Below are 21377 nucleotides of genomic sequence, written 5' to 3'. Positions count from 1 at the left end.
GAATACCTTACATAAATTAAATACCTCTGTTTTTTATTTTTTATTTTACATGAATTTGTTAACATGTAATTGTTGGGTTATGTCATAGACATATGAATATTAGTAGACCTGCCCTAAGTGATTAAAAGCGTATTATTCCCCACTCCCCATACCAGTTCCATTGGAGCCGGCTATGCTCGCGTATGGCCTCCCGTGAATTTAGAAAACGTGACATCATCATTCTTGTGCGAACTATGGTCGAGGCATCATCGGTTCATTTTACGAAATAACACGGCAAAATGGTGGCTTGTGCTATGAAAACTTGTAAAAATAGATGTGAAAAAGAGAATAAACCCAATTGTCGTATTACATTCCATAATATAAGCATTATTTTACTTTATTTTAAGCTTATTCACATCGTATAATATGGATCAGTTTTAGAAACATATACTATCACGCGATGGACGCGAAACACAAAGCCGTGCACAAGAATCAGGGATATGCCTTCGCCTTTTGCGCTTTGATAAAATACATAATAGTATCATTTGGAACTCCGTCGTATTAATAAAGGATAATAAACCAATCATTTTTAAATTTATTCCACTTTAATGGCGTTATTACTAAACGAGTTTTGAATTTTACACAACTCATAAACAACACTTAATATAGGATAAATGGTTGGTTATCAATTGTGAAAAAATGGTATGTTTGGAAGTAAAATGTAGATACAGTGAGCATGTTTGGAATGAAAAATGTATGTGTCATTTTGCTATTAAAATTATTCTATTAAAATTTAAAATATTATATTTTTCTATCGCACTTCACCACCGATCATATATTATCTTTGGATTATACTATCACACGTCGCAACGGACCACGTGTTAGGTACGCGCTTGTTTCGTATGTACGGTGTGGTACACGGTACCTACCTACGGGCCGCGAGGTGCGGGGAGCACTTCGGCGGTAGCCTGTATTGCCATTCGGTATTCTGTAGTCTCACAGTTAACAAGCAATAAACGATCTCTGTAAATATTCAACCAGCCTTACGTATTATATTCAATCCTGAACCCAAGTCCCTTTTAAGGTGAATCTACAGGATACTACAGTGGCGACGAGGAAACTTGGTCACTAATTATTATAAAACAGTGGCGAAGTTAAAAGAATTTACGCGGCAAACGTGTTGTTATAATTCAAGAAATTCGAAGAGTATTCACGTATTGGCGGTGCTCTTTTTAATGTTACGGACGGGGAGTCTCGCAACATTAATAGAACAGGATCGTAGAATCTTTGTAAAATAAGATTGGAAATAATTCAGCGGGGAGCTGAATTGCGAAACCGGAATCAATAAAAATAGTTCCAGATAACCACGCGGGAGCGGAGTTATCGTGAAGAGGATAAATATTCGGCGGGGAGCTGAATTCATCTTCAAACCATAAGAACCGGGGGCTGAACAACAGCAGCACAGCGGGGAGCTGTATTTGGAGCAAGGAGCAGCTGAGAGCGGATCCTTGGGAACTATCGGTCGAGAGCTATTCTTGGAGTACAGCCGAGGTTAAGAAGGAAGATCTGCAACAGGAGGGAGTAGATGACCAGAACCAGAGCTACAACATCATTAGCCTTAAGTTAAGTCCATAGTTTAAGTTTTGTGTTGATAATTTTTTTTTAATAATATTGTTGTAATTTTGTTGTAAAATCATGGCTCAAATCAAACCTTTAGAGACCTTCAGTCACAAGTCAGATTGTTTCGGGGTGTTCAAAGCAAGATTGGAGAATTACTTCATTTTATATGATGAGAAAATTTCTGCCGAAAAGAAACGGGCTATATTCTTGAACGCTTTGGAGGAGGAAACTTTTAAATTATTGATTGAGTTGGTTACTCCTAAAAAAATAAATGATGTCACAGTAGAAATTTTGTGTGAATTTTTGGGTAATTATTGTGAAAATGTTACTTCGTTGTTTGAAGAAAGATCAAAATTTTATAATGTAGTTAATGAATCAGGAGAAAGTGTAAAAGAATTTGCGGCACGGTTAAAAAGTTTATCCATTAATTGTAAATTCGGTACTAGATTTGAAGATAATTTAAAAGATTTATTCATTTGTAAAGTGAGGAACCCTAGAATTAGAGAACGGTTATTCATTGAGGGCGAAAAAAATTCGTTTGAGAAATTAATTTCAATCGCAGCGTGTTTAGAGGCTTCAGAAGCAAATTTTAAAGATGAAAAAGTGTGTTATCAAGTAGCTAGTTCACGTTCAAGATCAAAAAGTCCGAAAAATAATCCATCAGTATCGAAACATCGAAGTGTTTATTTAAATTCGAGGCATAGTAGAAGTTCATCGCGCGATAGTAATAATTTTAAACCGAAATTGAAGCATCTAGATTCGGAACAGAAAAAGTGTTTTAATTGTAATAAATTCGGGCACTTTAAATCAGAGTGCAAGGTTGTGAATAATAAATTTTCGAAGTGTTTTAAATGCGGTCAAAAAGGTCACATTGCTAAATTTTGTAGAAATATTTCGTGCATTAAAAAAAAGATTTTTGTATCAAGTATTAATAAGAGGATTGAACCGTATGTAATTAAATTGAAAATAAATGATATTTCATTCGAGGCAATGATAGATTCAGGAGCGGGAATTAGTGCCATACCCGAACGTATCTATAAATTATATTTTAAACATGTTAATTTAATGCAATTTAATTTACACTTAGCGAGTTACGATAACAAGCCGCTAAAAGCGAGCGGTAAAATAAATTTATTGGTTTCATGTAATAATAATCAACAAAATTTTGAATTTGTGGTTATTGAAAATGGATCGGATTTAATTTTAGGTAGGGATTTTATGGAATTATTTGGGATTAGCATTAGTTTTTTGAATAATTGCACGGTAGTAAATAATTTTAGTGCTAATGAAGAATGCAATTTAGATGTCGATAAGTTGAAAACACAATTTGGAGACGTATTAACGAATAAATTAGGGAAATTTAATAAATATAGTGTTGAGCTGGAATTAATAGAGGGATTTCAGTCAAAAATGTGCAATGCAAGGCAAATACCTTTAGCTATTAAAGATAAAGTCGAACATGAAATTAATAGACTTGTTTTAGAGGGAATATTACAATCAGTAGAAACGAGTAGATATGCATCTCCCATTGTTCCAATAATTAAGAAAGATGGATCGGTTAGGATCTGTGGAGATTATAAATTAACAGTTAATCCAGGTTTGGTTGTAAATAAATTTCCAGTACCCGTAATTACGGATTTATTGACACAAATCAGTGGAGCGGTAATGTTTTCTAAATTAGATTTAAAAATGGCATATTCACAATTACAGTTAAGTGAAGGTAGTAGAGATATAACTACCATAGCTACACATATAGGTTTATATAGATATACTCGACTGGTGTATGGTTTGAATGCAGCACCAGGTATATTTATGCGGGTTATGTTTAATTCATTGCAAGGTTTAAACGGAACAATTATATTTTACGATGATATTTTGATTACGGGCAAATCAGTTGCGGAACATAATAAAAATTTATTAGCAGTTTTGAATAGATTGAAACTTTGTGGTCTCACGGTAAATGAAGAAAAGTGTGAATTTTTCAAAACAAGTATTGAATACTTGGGGTATTTTATTTCGAAGGAAGGTTTTAGACCATTAGAAAGTAAAGTTAAAGCAATATTGGAGTCTAGTAGTCCATGTAATATTAACCAGTTAAGAAGTTTCTTAGGTTTAGTTAACTATTATAGAAATTTTATTCCGAATATATCTAGTTTGTTAGGACCTCTATATAAATTATTAAAAAAAGATTCAGAGTGGATTTGGTCAAAGGACTGTGAAAATGCAGTTTTGGAACTTAAAAAAGAAATTTCTTCGGATTGCGTATTAGTACATTTTGATTCACGTATACCAGTAAAATTAGTAACGGATGCATCCTTAGAGGGATTGGGAGCGACAATTTTACATACTTATTCAAATGGTAGTAGTAGACCTATAGCGTTTGCATCAAGGAAATTGACAGACACAGAAAGTAAATATAGTATTTTAGATTTAGAAGCAACAGCGATAGTGTTTGCATTAAAAAAATTCTTTGTATATTTATACGGTAGGAAATTCAAATTAGAATGCGACAATCAAGCGTTAGTACGAATTTTGTCAGAAAAGAAGGGCATTCCTGTGTTGAGTGCTAATAGATTGCAACGTTACAGTTTAATTTTGGCAGGGTTTAACTATGAAATTGAATACGTAGCTTCAGAAAAAAATTGTTCAGATTTTTTATCAAGATTACCAATAGAAGAGACAAATAAATCGGAGGATTTATATATAGAGAAGCTGAGTTCCATTAATTTTCAGGATATTGAAAAAGAGTTGTTATTTTATGTTAGTGATAACTCTCAGGTTCCATTAAATGTTGATAATTTAAAAGAAACCACTATTAAAGATGACGTATTATCATTGGTAAAACAATATTTAAGGCAGGGTTGGCCAAGGAAAATTCCAAAAGATAGTGAGTTATGGGCTTTTTGGAAAATTAGAGATGAGTTGTCTTTAGTAGAAGATTGTATTTTTTGGGGACATAAAGCCATCATTCCAAATTCTATGAGAGGGGATTTGTTAAATATGTTACATCGTTCACATTTAGGTATAGCTAAAACTAAAGGGTTAGCAAGAGGGTATTTCTGGTGGCCAAAAATGGGAAGAGATATAGAAAATTTAGTTAGATCATGTAAAGAGTGTCTGGAAAATCAGGCGAATCCACCAAAAACTCCTTTACAACATTGGCCGATTGAGGAAAAGCCGTGGACAAGAATTCATATTGATTTTTTTGGTCCGATGGCTAATACAAATTTTTTAATTATAGTAGATGCAAGTACCAAGTGGATAGAATGCATTAATTTAAAACAAGCTAATACGGATAATACTTTAAGGGAATTAAAGAGGATGTTTGCTCAATTTGGTACTGTAGAAACTATTGTATCGGATAACGGGTCTGTTTTCTGTTCAGAAGAATTTAAGCGTTTTTGTAAAGATAGAAAAATCCAGCACATCACTTCTCCTGTGAATCATCCGCAGAGTAATGGGTTAGCTGAAAACGGAGTTAAAACGTGTAAAAATTTTTTAAAAAAGATTTTACATAATGGGGGGTTACCGAGAGACGTCGATGATAGGTTAACAAAATTCCTAATTGATTATAGGAATACCCCAAATATCACGACTGGTGTAGAGCCAGCGGTGGCTATGTTAGGACGACGATTAAGGTCCGTGTTTGATTTCATTTCTCCAGCGATTGCGGAAAGGAGGGGGGAGAGGTGTATGTCGGATAAAGTAAAGAGTAAAATATTAGTTAGTAGAGAAAATCAGAAAAAGAGTTATAAATCTAAGAAAAGAAATATGAATATATTTGTGGTGGGGAAAAAGGTGATGACTAAGGATTATAGAGGAAAAAAAGGTTGGGTGGTAGGTATCATTAAAAAAAGAATTGGATTTAATACCTACTTAATTTTCATAAAAGACTCAGGGCAAATCTGGAAAAGACATGAGGATCAACTGACACCAATGAGTGTAAGGTGGAATCCCAAAGAGCGTAAAAAAGTATATAGTGACGATCTAGGCTCTGATATGAGAGTATCAGACCTAGACCTTTCCAATTATTTTCGGAAAGGGGCTAATGGGTCTTCTCCTCTGTTTCAGGAACCACCGTGGCAGTCTCCTTGGACTGGAAGGCTGCGGCACAGAAAAAACTAATGTGTACAACCTATAGATAATGTATTACTATTATTATTACTCTACCATATATGATAACTATATAAATATGTTGTAAACAGGCTCAGGTAAGATGTAAACCTGGTAGGAGTTCTCCTCTTAAGTGGGGGAGAATGTGGTACACGGTACCTACCTACGGGCCGCGAGGTGCGGGGAGCACTTCGGCGGTAGCCTGTATTGCCATTCGGTATTCTGTAGTCTCACAGTTAACAAGCAATAAACGATCTCTGTAAATATTCAACCAGCCTTACGTATTATATTCAATCCTGAACCCAAGTCCCTTTTAAGGTGAATCTACAGGATACTGCTGGAACGAGAAGGAGTGCATATCACGTAATGCGCTAGGTTATACCGAGTGGCGATGTGTGATAGAAAAACATGTTTTTGTTTTTAATTGAAAAAGTGTCATCGGACGGCAAAATGATGTCTAAATTTTTACTCCAAATACTCTTAGGAATCGCTGGTAAAAGCTGTGTGTATATAATTTCATTTGTTTTTTTAGTTGTTTTACATTTCTATTATCTTCTTAAAAGTGAAATGTTATATATTTTCTTAAAGATTTAATTATTTTATTATTAATAGGAACAGAGCGGTTGTGACAACCCTCCAACGTTGGTCGAATGTAGCGATTCTCAAGTGTGCTCATGGTTGGTTGCTGGGAAGTAAATTATGAACATTTATAAAAGTGTCTTAACTAAATAAGTAAACAATATATTCGACTCTGAAAATAGAAGAAATTTTTTGCCGAATTTGGACTTCGCAAATTTGTTCATAACGTGGCGAGTAATTTGCGCTCCCATATAAAAATTTCTATTCATTCAAAAGCAGATTTTACTTTTAAGAACTAAATGGTGATATTATAATGCGAGATGCCTATTTACTGTCAGATTGATTTATTGACGAATCACAGTCAGCTTTCTTCTCTGCGTCCCGCAACTCATGGTTTAACCCCTCGCCTTTAACTTCTCGTCTATTAATATTCATATGTCTGTGGGTTATGTAATATAATGTCTATTTGTTGGGTTAGCTGGAAGAAATAGGATGTAACCTATAAACTATACCCTTTGTACTATTTTTGTGCAATAAATATTTTTTTGAATTTTGAATGTCTTTGGAAAAAACCTGGTTTGTTTTTCGTTGAGTGGTACATCTATGATTGTTTGATATTTTGATCTCGAACCACGCCGTAGTCTTGTAGTTTTGGCAGATTTTAATATATGGTTTATCCAATATTAGCGAGATATCCGTAATTTTGTGGCTCTCATTTCTCAATCGGAAGCAAAAGGCCGAGTGGTTCTTTATGAAATTACGCGTAGCTAACGCTTAATCTTGATATCTCGAACACGAAATAGAACATGTGTTTGTAACCAACAAAACATGTGTTAAACTCTCTTATAATTGTCTATTACTGTTATCTATAATTTATTGTCTTAATGAAATAAAAATGCTTAACATGTAACTGAGCTTATCATTTTCCCGTTGTGAGGTAATATTTTGACTTTTCAAACATTTTTATTTTTTAAATATTTTAGACTAATAAGTAGTCTCCGAATGAGAATTATATTGTCTAGGGTCGCACCGTTTTTTTGAGTTTGAGTGTGTGATGTAGTATTGTTGGACAAATAAAATTTGTCTAAATATTGGCATATCTATGGTTAAATAGAGGACCAATTTGTTTCATACAAAAAGCCCGAATATATCAATCTAGTTAGTGGATTATTTATGTGTCTGAAAAAGCGCTGTCCTGAGGAAATGAGCTTTAAAGTATCGTTCTTTACAGCTCATTTTTTCAGAAGATTTGAAAGTTGGGAACTTGTTAATCCGAGAAGACGAAAAAGAGTATCTAAAAACCTAAAGAGTTGAAAGACCTGTCACAATAATAAAAAACTAAAATATTTGCAGAACTTAATAAAAACATTATTAAATTTGGTTTACATTAAATTTTTATAAAAACTAAATGGAGTTCTACAAATCTAACATAAAAACAATCAATAATTTACATGCGCATAGAAGCACTTACTTGTCTTGGTCTAATTCAAGAACTGTCTATTTAATAGGTTGTTCGGGCGTTTTGAGAGTTTGAGCTAGTGTATACCTGACCATCTGATGGGCCGACTGCAGATCAGCTGGATCGGGGGCGGCTTCGGTGGCATCGAGGAGTCGCATGGAGGCATTCAGGTCTCCCCCGGCGCCCGAGCTGTAGCGCACCAGTTCCCCGGGGGCTGTGGGAGTTTCTCCTTCACCATCACCATCTCCCTCCATTGTCAGGACATGACCTGGAAAATAGCAAAATAAAACAAATCAAATTTAATTTAACCCTTTACTAACAAAACTTTAACCACTCAGAACATTAGAACGTCAAAAGACGTAAATATGATAATAGCGGTCAAGACATTAGAACGTCTTTTCACGTAAACGCGCGAGATTTTACAAAAATCGATTTATTTCCATCACTAGTATACGGATTGCCATGATTTAAAAAACAGAGTATCGATAATGAATAACGCTACGCGTCTGTATTCAACAATATCTATGGAACGTAGAACTGCATTATCTAAGCCGATTGAATCTGTCATCTTGTTCGTTCATAATTTATTGCGTTTCTAAATAATTTATTAAAAATATTTTAGTTTGGACGGTTAATATTTTGAGGTGACTAATAGTTTTTAATTATATTTCTTCAATATATAAAGTGTTATTTCTTTATGATACTCAGAAAAAAGTACATTTTTCACGGCTTTGAAATAATGGTTATTGATTCTTACATATTTTTGACGTTTTCATAAAATATATATTTAGAAACGCAAATATTTACTTATAACAACACAATGCAATAGTGGATTTCATAATCTTTCCAAAACATTTTTTAGAATGAGGCTATGTTTCCCAAGACGTGAGTTATGATGCTTTTAGCAAAACTTGTAAATAACACAAAAATTATCACGTTTTGACAGTTTTCAAAGGAACATATAGTATATAAATGTCTTTGTCTGAGAGGTTAAACTTTTATATTTATAACTTTACATTAAAATCGGAGGCTCTTACGGGAAACAATAACAAGGTCTATGTTTATGTTGGCCGCATATGAACAAAAACTTATTTAGAGAAATATAGGTTTATTTTGAAAAGTTTGAATCGAGTGGGCCGTGAGTACGACATGTTTGCTGTACCATATATTGAAAAATGAGATTGGGTTGTATTTTTTTATAATAAATTGAACGTACGGTGTGCGATAAAACCCACACAAATGGATTAAACGTTCTATTAAAGAAGGAACAAGTTTTATACCTGGGAATGTTTGCCTTTCATTACAAAAAAAAATTTGTGTTTTTTATTGTTATTGTTTTCAATAACAATAAAAAACACAACATATATTTTTTTTTTTTTAAAGAAAGGCAAATATTCCCGGGTTACGAATAACCTGACAATATTTGACTACTAGCACCACAGTAAGCGGAAAATGTTGCTTGTGTTGTGATGGAGGACTTAGCCAGCCGAGGAATTGAACACACTACGCCTGAGTGGGACCCAAGTGCAGTGTCAATTCAGCCACCGACTGGTCAAATATATTTATATAATATAATGATTATCTTACTTACCAGCAAACATCAAAGTCCAATGAAGATCTTCGTAAACATTACCCAGGGCCAACCCTTCTTCTCCGGCTTGTAAAAGTTCTTGCATTCTAGAGAAACACACAGAGTTACATTATGTACTATACTAAATTGGACAGGATATAAATTTGTTACATAAAGGATTTGTAACAAGGTGTGTGGTGAGTATCCTTTTATATATATATATATATATAGCGATCGACGCTCCTAGAAGGTTCCGGAAAGACGACCGGTATAGAATGCATGGGCCGCGAACTTTCAAGACATTTTGCAAGGCACAATTAATTGCGTAACGTAAATAATACCGGCTACCTGCTGTGTACGAACATCTACTTCAATACAATTGCGAGTTTGACTAGGTACATTACGCGCATCCGCCAGAAGGTTCTAGGCAAATGCCTGGGCATAATTTCAGCGCCATCGAAACATCGAGATGAATCTCGCTGAACCGGCAGTTTACCAGCGGTCTCGCGAAGCTACTGCCGCCGTCGGCTTGGCTATATAAATAGGCCCGACGCAGTGAGTCAGTCAGTCAGTCATTAGTCGTTCAACAATTCGCAGTATTGCGAGTGACCCGAGTCTAAACAGGACTCTATGCAGTGGCACAAGAAAGGCACACCACCACCCAAGAAGTTTAAGGTGTCACAATCGACTGGGAAAATCATGGCGACAGGGACTCAGAAGGAATCCTGTTGATCGATTACAAAGATAAAGGTGTTTCCATAACCGGAATTTACTACGCTTCAATTCTAGAGCAATTAAAGGAAGCCATCAAGGAGAAAAGAAGGGGAAAATTGACCAAAGGTGTCCTCCTTCTGCACGACAACGCGCCTGTTCCCAAGAGCCGTGTTGCGATGGCTGCCCTGCAGAAGATGGGCTTCGAAATTTTGCCACATCCATCCTACAGTCCTGATCTGTCTCCCAGTGATTATTACCTTTTTCCAAACATGAAAAAAGAACTTTGTGACATATTTTTACGAATATACTTCAAATATCTGATTTTAAAAGGCCGGCCGCGGCAAAAATCTGCCGAGAAAATTCGATTGAAGCGGAAATATATCGATTTTTACGAATTTATTATAAATAACTGAATTTAAAGGGTCGGCCGCGACAGAAATCGTCGAGAAATTTCGGTTTACGCATAAATATATCGTATTTTTCGAATATCCGAGTTTAAAGGACCGGCCGCGACGTTAATCGGTCTCGAAAATTTGATTTACGCGGAAATGTGTGGTATTTTTATGAAGTTGCTTAGAATAACTGAACTTAAAGGGCCGATCGTGATGGAAATCGGCTGCCAAAATTCGATTTAAACGGGAATACTTCGTATTAATACGAGTTTACTCCAAAGATACCACCCGAATTTGAAGGGGCGGCCGAGGAACTCGATTTTCGTTGTTTTTTTTTTTTTTTGTTCATAAAATTTCGAATTACGTGGAGATTTGTTAATTCGAAGTTTGTTTTTTGATATCCGCTGGATTTCGAATTAACGAGGTTCTACTGTAATACTAATTACGGCGATGCATAACCACGTAAAAATACACTTTTCGGCATTTTACCATTATGGCTGTCTTTTAGATTCAGATTTACGAAATTTTATGATTTATTTTCGCAAAAATCAAGTCAAAAATCAAAAAAAAATAGTCTCTAAATAATATTTGTCTAAAATATTTTTTTTCGGATTCACTGCCCTAATTCAAACGTGGCATCATGTCAATAATTTAAACTGTTCAATGCGAATACAGACACACACACACACACATACATTACACACACACCTATTCACTACACACGTCACCTGGTAATTGAGGAATAAACATACCACTTAAGGAAATCATAAGGAAACATATCATGGGTACCCAACATGAAGTATCTTATTCCTGTATATTGTTTCATCTCTGTAAATCATGTACTGTTTGATTCTATAATATAAGATAAAATAAAATAAATAAAAAATGTAAATCACACCATCAAGTATGTACATACTTAAGAGGAACGGCTGCGGTGCCTGTTTCATACAAAATTTTAATTTGGATTTACGGCTAAAATACTAGAGTAAACAGTTTTTTTTTTTTTTTAGTTAAAAGACATGGTATATATAAACAGGGTGGCCACAAAAAACGGATTTCAAAATTCCCTGATAATTCCAGGTTTTCCAGGGCAGTTTCTATATTTTTCCCTGATATGTTTTATTTGGTATAAGGACATATCGTTCAAAATTTTATTTTTGAAACACGATTTTCATCTACGCCAGAAAATTAGAACAGATACATAAATAAAGGGAATTCCGTCATCTAAAGCATTTATTATTTCCTTGCACCACAATGATCTATTCAAAACAAAATACACTTATTACAAATTTATGATATTTCGCCTGAAGACAATTTGTGTACAAATGAAAAGACCAGACAAAAATAGACAAATAAACAAAAGTAAGTACAGTAGAACCCCGATAATTCGAAAAAACGCGAAATTCGAAATTTTCGCCATAAAAATTTCCGCAGAAAAGTTTTTTCATACAAATTTTTTTTTAATTCGAAATTCGTTATTTCGTAATTTATTTTTGTCCGCGCACGACAATTTGTTCGTGAAATTCGAAAAAATTTGATTTTTGCGAAAATAAATCATAATATTTCGTAAATCTGAATATAAAAGTCAGCCGTGGCGGTAAAACGCCGAAAAATGTATTTTTACGTGGTTTATACATCGTCCTAAATAGTATTATCATTTTGTAAATCTGAATCGATTTACACTGGAATGTTGTATTTTTTCAAATTTATTTCGAATATCCGAGTTTGAAGGGCCGAGAAAATACGTTTTACGCGGATATATGTCGTAGTTTTACGAGTTTACACCAAATATCTGTATTTAAAGGGTCGGCCGCGACGAAACTTGGCCGCGAAATTTCGATTTACGCGTAAATGTATCGTATATTTACGAATTTATTTCGAATATTTGAATTTAAATGGCCCGCTGCGACAGAAATCGGCCGCGAAATCTCGATTTACGCGTAAATATATCGTATTTTTAAGAATTTATTTCGAATATCTGAATTTTAAAGGGCCCGCCGCGACGGAAATCGGACGCGAAATTTCAATTTACGCGGAAATATATCGTATTTTTACTAACTTTAATTCGAATATCCGAGTTAAAAAATACGGCGCGACGGAAATCGGCCGAAAAATTTCGATTCACGCCGAAATATGACATATTTTTACGAATTTACTTCAAACATTTGAACTTAAAAGGCCGGCCGCGACGAAAAACTGCCGATAAAATTCGATTTACGCGGAAATATTTCATATTTTTACGAATTTACATCAAATATCTTAATTTAAAGGGTCGGCCGCGACGGAAATCGGCCGCGCATTCTCGATTTACACGAAAATATATCGTATTTTTGCGAATTTTTTTCGAATCTGAATTTTAAGAGCCGGCCGCGACGGAATACGGCCGCGAATTCTCGTTTAACGCGGAAATATATAGTATTTTTACGAATTTAAATTCAGATATTTGAAATAATGGGCCGGCTGCGACGGAAAATTACCACAAAATCTCGATTTACGCGGAAATATATCGCATTTTTACGTATCTCAATTTAAAGGGTAGGCCGCGACCGAAATCGGCAGCGAAATCTCGATTTACGCGTAAAAATATAGCATTTTTACGAATTTATTGCGAATATCTGAATTTAAAGGGCCCGCCGCTACGGTAATCGGCCGCGAAAATAAAGAAATAATTGGTATTAATACGAGTTTACAACTAAAATACCACCCGGATTTGAAAAGGCGGCCGAGAAAATCGATTTTCGGCGTATTTTTTTTTTCATAAAAATTCGAATTACGTGGGAATTCGTTAATTCGAAATTTGATTTTCGATGTCCCGTGGATTTCGAATTAACGAGGTTCTACTGTATTGACACTTTGTAAAAATGTTGATAATGATGATCTTTAAATTTTATTACGACCGTACTGGGTTCCGACCCTTTTGACACTTTGTTGTAACTTTGCTAGCTTTTTCTTTACAGATTTCGCACCTACATAGTACCTATGGGGGAAAAACCAAGGCGGGTGGTTTACGACATGATTGTGTTGCAAGGGCTATTTACGAAAATAATAATAAAAAAATACCTACTTATCTAGTTTGTCTTTGTCAGCATATCTTTTGTTACACACGCCGCAAGTAAAAGTAATAAAACACAATTTTGGGACTTCACAAATCGTAAATAACGAATTTCGTTTTATTTTTGGAATTCCCTGATATTTTTAGAATATTTTAAAATTCCCTGACATTTCCCTGATAATTCCCGGTTCGGTAAAATTCCCTGATAATTCCCGGTTTTCCCGGTTTTCCAGGTCTGTGGCCACCCTGATAAAGTACGCATATGGATCAGATTTTCGATTTTTGCCTTAAATTATAGAATATAGGCCCCAGAAGATGACGATTTTACATGATTTTACGAGGCATCTTTGGCAATTTTTTGTGACCAAATGAAAGATACTTTTTGAAAAAATCTCACATATCCCGTCTCAGGCATATAATGAACTATACAATAAAATTTGAATCTTCACTGAAAAAAGTTTTATTTGCTTCAAAAGCCGAATTTGGTGGCCACAAATTCAACGTATATTTAACTAGCTTTTTTGTTATTGTCTCATTCGCACTTTCTTGAGTCGGACTGGCTAGAGTAGGTGAAGCACGGGCCGGGGGGCAGGGGCCCCGGAGAGATCGCCTGCCTAACAAATACATGCATACATACCTACGTCAATCGTCCTTCATTTTTTATTATTATTGCTAGTGTATGTATATGTGACATTCGCAGTCAGCCCGCGCGGACATATAATTGACGAATTTGTTACTTTGTTTACGAATAATATTATTTTTAAACTCCACAGTTTTTAACCGAAGCATCCTCAAATAATTTATTTCATTCAACATGGGTAAGTAATCATTATTTGAGCATTTTTAACAATGATAATTAGGTTATGAATTCGGGTACTTACGTTATTGATTTTTATATAATGTTATTTGTGTTTTAGGTCGAAAGTGGATACGTGGTAAGCCACCCAGTATGCACCGGAAAAAGAGGATGTGCAATGTCAAAAAGACAGAAAGAACTCGGAACAGGTGAAAATTAAATGCAATATTTAAATCAATATTTATTATTATATAAGTATTTATTTTTTACGGTAAAAATGTAATATTTTTTTGTTGTTTTCAGTTCCGTAAATGATGTTAAAGATTGTCAGGCTAAATTTGCCAACAAGGATTTTTTCGATGCTAACATCGATGTGAATTGTGGGATTTTGAGCAAACGGTAAGCAAATAATTTTATTTTCACAAGAACAAACTCTCGAGAATGTACACAATAACATCAAGATACCATCTTTTGGTTAGTAGTGAGAGTTTCATTTTATTGCCGTTCAGCTTTTAGTTTTGATGACAGTGTTTTTACACATTGGTACAATTCAATATTACACCGACGATCTTTAATTAAAAGTGATTAAATTTAAGAATAAAAACCGTCCTCCATTTTTGCCTATAATTGCTTGTACTATTTTGTCGAATTTGTAAGTATAATCACTACACATATTGATCATACCTTGACAGTATAATATGCGGTCTTTTGTTTTCACGGTTTGATGCCTGATTTTTTTTTCTTTTAGTACCGATGTGATTGAACCCGAAATATCGTCGCAGAAAATGTCAGACGTATCACCCGACATTATATAACATATAAGTAATGCCTTTAGTTAGAAAATTTGGAAAATTTTGTGGTTGACTGACAAATTTTATGAAATTAAATTTTTAATTAAATTTTATTTATGTAATTATTTATTTGCTTATTTATATTGGAGTCTGTTCTTACTATACAACTACTACCTGTCCGACTTTTTTTTTATTTTTCACCTTGTGCACATGTATTGTGTAGATTATAAAATAGGATTTTTTTCAGTATAAAAAATCTGGGACTAACAACCATAAATGTATTCCTCACTGCCTAGAATGGACGGAAATAATTATACCGATTCATTGAACATTTTTAATAAAATATGCTTGTTGCTATTATTCTTGCTGTTATTGTTCTATTATTGTACTGCTATATTTATGGTTATTTTTATTTTTAGTTGTATTACTTAATTTTGTTGTTCACATAATATTCTTCTTACACAACACTTAAAAATAATCTCGACCAAAATCCCAGTGATAAAGTCAGTGCGTGTTCGGAATTATATACACAGCGACACGACTTTATAACTTTCTTCCAGATAAAATAAAAAAAAATGTGATTCACAAAAAAATTTCAAAGGTAATGTAAAAATTAAAAAATAAAAGATTATGTCAACAGTAACGGTAAGGCCTTTACCGGTGCACTTACACAAATTTTAAGTAAGTGTATATTTCTATTCTCTACAATTATATTACTTACTGTTCATATATTATTTACTGCTGTTAATTCTATGTACTTATCTAATTTATAAACTTACACACCTATTATTACTATTATTATAATTTCGTCTGTGGCCACATGTACAATGCACGTGTACAATTTCCGTATCTCCTACAATAATACACGTATCTGCTAATTTAAATGAACTAAACAAAAGGGTGATTCCCCGTTTTGATGCAAATATATTCACGCACAAAAGAAAAAAGCATTTCTCTTTTACTGGCCTTCAATGCGTGATATTGTCAGTGCCTAACGTGTACATGCGCATATACCAATACTATTAAAGAATAGGTCGGAAGCCCTTGTATGTCTGTGTCTGCTAAAGGAATGAACTAAACGAAAGGGACATTTCACCGACTTCGTGCAAATATTCAAGCATTGAACTTAATTTCTTTTTTATTTAATCTCATATTATCTAACTTTTTTTGATCGCTTGCAACGTCAGCCGTACTAAAAGCCAGGTACTCCCTCTCCGTTCCCCGCTGCACGCTCCGTTAGAGAGGGACACAGGACAATAATTATTTTTGCGGGAGTCGAAATTTCGTCCGCGAAAACAACGCTCTTAAGAAATAATTGTAAGCAATAATTAGTCACCTGAAATATCAATACGTATTGAAAATATCTCCCGAGTAGAAATAAATGCCGCCAACGGGAATTGAACCCGTACCTTCTGATGTCCGGTCAGGTGCTCTGGACCACTGAGCTACCTAGAGAACCTGACCGCACATCAAAAGTTACGGGTTCAATTCCCATTCATGCCGACGGCCGGCATAGTCCAGTGGTAACGCATTGGACTGCCATTCCGAAGGTCGCGGGTTCGAACCCGGCGTGCGCAAATAAATTTTATTTGATTAATTTGTGTTATTTCACTATTAATTAATTAAAATAATATATAGTATATTTGCGGCACGTTCCAGAGTGGAAGATACTACCAGTATCGCCCTGGTGTAAGACCACCATTCAGAATTGAAACGTTGCTCCAAATGGCTTTAGCCGTGTTTAGTGACTAGATCTGAATAGCCAGGTACTTCCCCACCTTCCTCTTTCCCTTCCCCACTTACCTTCAGCCTCACAACATCCCCCAATTGGGGATGCCATAGTCTCACTGGCTCCAGACGGGAGCAGTTGGGACTCTTGTGAGGTATTCACTGTAAAAAAATAAAAAAAAAAAAAAAATAAAAAAAAAAAAAAAAAAAAAAAAAAAAATTGGCGTTATTTATTTTTACTCGGGAGATATTTTCAATTTGTATTGATATTTCAGGTGACTAATTATTGCTTATAATTATTTGTTATCCTTTATGCTATGCATAAAACCTTGTCTTATAAACATTAGTTTATCATTAAAAATAATAATGTACATAGTTACCTGGCACTCCGGTTTTCAAGGATTCCGCAGAGCATGGGCAGCGTGTCAGCTGGAGAGGCCCGGCCTAGTGCCCCCACCAGCTGGAGGATGGAGTCATACTTCTCCAGGTCACTTCCTTCCTCTTCTATTTCAGCCTCATCCTCCGCACCACTTAATCTGGGGAACATAATATTGAAGGCGATGAATATTGGTGTCTCAAATATTGTCCACGAGATTTCACAGTAAAAATTGAATTTATGATTAAGAGTATAAAAGGGCCAGCGAAATTATCCAGATAGGCTAAAATAGTTAACAATTGGCTACATTTTTGTAGCACACGTCATTCTGAGCACATTTTGAAGACAATTATAATTAAGATTGATTTCCATAAACAAATACATTTACAATAGTCCACCAAATATCAACAATCTTAACCTTAACCACCAATGGCGGAGGATTTTATGTATTAATAATCTTTCCTCTTCATGTACAATTAAATTCCCATCAGAAATGAAACCAGACTTTTATACCAATAACAATTTAGGAAAAATTTTAATAAACGCTAAAGACAAAGAGGATATTTTAAGCCACTCGGGCATTTATAAAATTAGTTGTAATGATTGTCCATATTGGACAAACATCACATAATGTAGAAACTAGAACAAAAGAACACTTAAGATGCTTAACTAGGTTTTTCAGAGTTCGCGGAACATTTAATTAATGAAGACCATAATTTTGACCGTGATACAGGTATTAAAGTCCTACATAAAAATGGAATAGGTTTAAGACTAAACAATTTAGAAGCTTTGGAAATTAAAAAAACGGTAAATTCAAAGGTTAAAATTATTAATAACCAATTAAATTTAACTGTCAGCCCAATTCTTAGTATGTTCCCCATTAGACCTAGTAATGCTATATAAGATAATCCACTATTTTATTGATAGCCCATACCTTTTACAAAATATTCATTTCAGATGTCCATTAAGAGTAACTCGATCTCCGGACACATTTTATATTCCTAAGAGCAATACTAATTATCTTGAAAATGTATTTATAAGAAGAAACTGTAGCACCTTTAATAGATTATGCACAAATATCGATGTGTTCAATACGAGCCTCGCAGGATTCATAGCATTCCTAAGAGAGTAGCGTTCGATCGTTGCGGGAAACTTAGTAGTGTTAATGTGTGTATTGTTTTTGTATGGGTTGAATCTGTAGTCTTTTTATTTTTATTTTTTTGGAGATTTTCCTTTTCTACTAGTTAGTATTTATATTGTATTGTATTATTTATATTCATATGTTTTTCTACCTATATATAAAATGAATCTTCTGTGGAAACTTTACTGGTTTATGCAACTTGGTAAAAATGATTTGTATTAAAATATATTTGTATAAGTAACTGTTTGTTTCCCAAATAAAAAAAAAAATTAAAAAAATAAAATTACTTCACTTATCCCAAGTTCCCCTCCCCCACCTCTCTGGAATAATATTACTATACATCATTTCCTTGCCAAGTGAATAAAATTTATTTTAGGATGCTAGAAGCATTTTTTATGTTTCAAAATACAATAAAATTAAGACAAGTTCAGTGTGTTTTTAGCAAATCCGCTACGGATTAGTGGGCATCATAAGGGTTATTGTTCAACTATTGCTCGAGTCTGGAAGATATTTCTGGTTTCACCGTGTTAGCTCAGCTATCATACAAAAAACTAATAGAAAGATGGCCATCGAGGGGGGGACGGGGTAACAGAGGGGCAACAGGGCCTGAGCGGAGCACAGAAAGGGGTGGCGAAATAATGCATGCTATTATCAAGTGGTGTTTTAAGTACCTTGTGCCATCAGGGGGCGCCAGTCTGACTCGCAGCATGGCCTGGAACAGGTGTGTGGAGCCATGCAGCAGAGTGGGCGGCGCCCCTGTGATGGGTGCGTCCCCCACGGGAGGCACGGCGCTGTGCAGGAGCCCCACCCAGGCCTCCAGGGCCGCCTCCAGCCCGTCCTTGCAAGCGGAACTGTTGTCAGCCGTCACATCACCCTGGGAAAGAAGATATAAGAGATCAGTTAACAGAATAATTCAGGGGTACAACAAATTAAGCAATCATAGTACATAAATACTATTTTATGTTAAAAAGAAAGACAAACATTCCCGGGTTACGAATAAACTGACAATATTTGAAAATATCCTACTACCACCACAGTAAGCGGAAAATGTTGCTTGTGTTGTGATGGAGTACTTGAACCGAGGAATTGAAAACACTATGCCTGGGTGGGACCCAAACGCGATGTCATCTCATCCACTGACTGGTCGATTATTATCCACTTTCAGAGATCTAAAGACAGATATTATTTTTTTGATCTACACACTGTAACAAGTTAATTAAAAGGGTAGTCTTCATACCTAAACCGGGGAGAATCGACTATGACCAACTAGGCACATTTCGCCCAATTAGTCACACCTCATTTGTTCTAAAGACTATGGAGACGCTAATGGATAGGCACATAAAGGACGTGGCACTGAGAGAAAAGCCCCTCCACGAGTTGACATTTGCCTATCAACCAGGTAAGTCGGTCGACGCGGCACTGCACAGGTTGGTGTACAAACTGGAGCATGCACAGGCAACCGGGAAACTGGTAGTAAGAATCTTCCCGGATATAGAGGGAGCATTCAGCTGCACCACTATTATAGGCACACAAGGGTAATTAATTACAGCGGACTCACAGGTAGTATCACCTCAACTCGCGTGGTCAGACCTGACCCGCGGAGGATACTGTCCTATGGTGTGTTATAACTTCCAGCAAACTAAGAACATCATTCTATTTGGAATAGAGTACGGCACAGCGAAGCCACGCGGTCCAAAAGGGCGCAAGACGGGCACGAGACGAACACAATACGCGTGCGGTCTCTAAGATGGTGATACCTCGTCTGAGGAGTGGGGAAGGTAGCAATGTCGGTCTGCTGCACTGCGTTTGTGTGGCAAGCGCAGTGCTGCCAAAGCATTGCGGGGCGTGATGGAACTTCCTTTACAATATTTTAATGTATTTTGAACAAAGAGTTTTGTAATATAACAAACATTACTACCAATTTATTATTACCCTTACCAGGGTACACCGATATAACTTACTTCCATGGATCTGAACACCAATATTAGTCACTTCCATGTAGTGATGTAGACCCGGGAATATTCCCGGGAACAGGAATATTCCCCGACCTGAAATAAATTCCCGAAAACAGGGAATTTATTTTATTTTTAATAAAATGGTTTCTACACTTCTCTTGGATGCTTTATTGAGTGTTAGCAGTTATCTAAGACGACATCCCCTGATTTGTCACAGGTTGCCATAAGAATATTGACTGCTCCCATTACTTCAGCAGCCACTGAGAGATATTTTAGCACGTTTAGTCGCATTCATACAACACGGAGGAATCGTCTAACAACTCAAAGAGCAGGGAAAATAACATTTGTGGAACACAATTGGAAACTTCTTTCCTCTGAAAGAGGCTCTCAAGTTGCTCCCAAGAAAACCCTTTCTTCCACGGATGAGCAGATTGCTTCGCATCATAACGTTTCAAACCTATCTGGTACTCGCAAACGCTAACATCCAATTGACTGTGCTGAGGAAGAAGAAAACGTAGATAATCCTGAGTCGGCAACAACTTCGTCCGGGTCGGATGAAGAAGAAGAAGAAGAAGGATATGAAGGTGAAAGTGGAAGCGAAGTTGATAGTGTCAGTGTCCAATCGGTATCATCAGATGAACAGTAACGATCTGTGAAGTTGTGTCATTTTTTACAGTTTTACGATTGATTTTTTATATGTACCGTTTACTAGCATAAAGTGTATATAGGCTACTAATACTGTACAGTATACAATTATATAGAGATACAACTCACTTTAAAATAATTTTTATCGGTTTTTTTTTGTTATTTTTCTCTTGGATCCTATTCCTATATATATGGGAATAGTTTTTATGGATCTATCCTGCTCTATATGTACCATATGTGTGTATATTTTATTTTTTATTTAATAAATATTATTCTTTTTGAGGTATTATGTTGTTAAAAACAAAATTCCCAAAATTCCCTGTCCAGGGGAATGTTCCCGGGAATATTCCCCAGAAATAAATTCCCGGGAATTTATACATCACTACTTCCAGGGATCTGACACCAATATTTCTCAATTCCAGAGATCTGAACACCAATATGTATTACTCACTTACAGGGATCTCAAC

General features: G+C 35.3%; 1 protein-coding gene across 1 annotated transcript in view; it reads right to left on the bottom strand.

Annotated features, from left to right (window-relative positions):
* The window catches only part of LOC149420003 (exportin-4-like), a 44770-nt gene that overhangs the window by 11660 nt on the left and 11733 nt on the right, over window positions 1-21377 (bottom strand). The window contains exons 6-9 of the mRNA XM_089637416.1: window positions 18982-19184; window positions 17174-17329; window positions 9342-9427; window positions 7838-8018 (exon numbers count right to left, since the gene is read on the bottom strand). Of these exons, the coding sequence (XP_089493542.1) occupies window positions 7838-8018; window positions 9342-9427; window positions 17174-17329; window positions 18982-19184 (626 nt within the window). The remainder of the gene's footprint in view (window positions 1-7837; window positions 8019-9341; window positions 9428-17173; window positions 17330-18981; window positions 19185-21377) is intronic.

Source organism: Hesperophylax consimilis, chromosome 11, assembly GCF_061612785.1.
Source record: "Hesperophylax consimilis isolate HC1 chromosome 11, BYU_Hcon_1.0, whole genome shotgun sequence".
In the NCBI taxonomy this organism is placed as follows: domain Eukaryota; kingdom Metazoa; phylum Arthropoda; class Insecta; order Trichoptera; family Limnephilidae; genus Hesperophylax; species Hesperophylax consimilis.
Note: the sequence above shows the minus strand (reverse complement) of the source record. Positions and strands in the feature narration are given on the sequence as shown.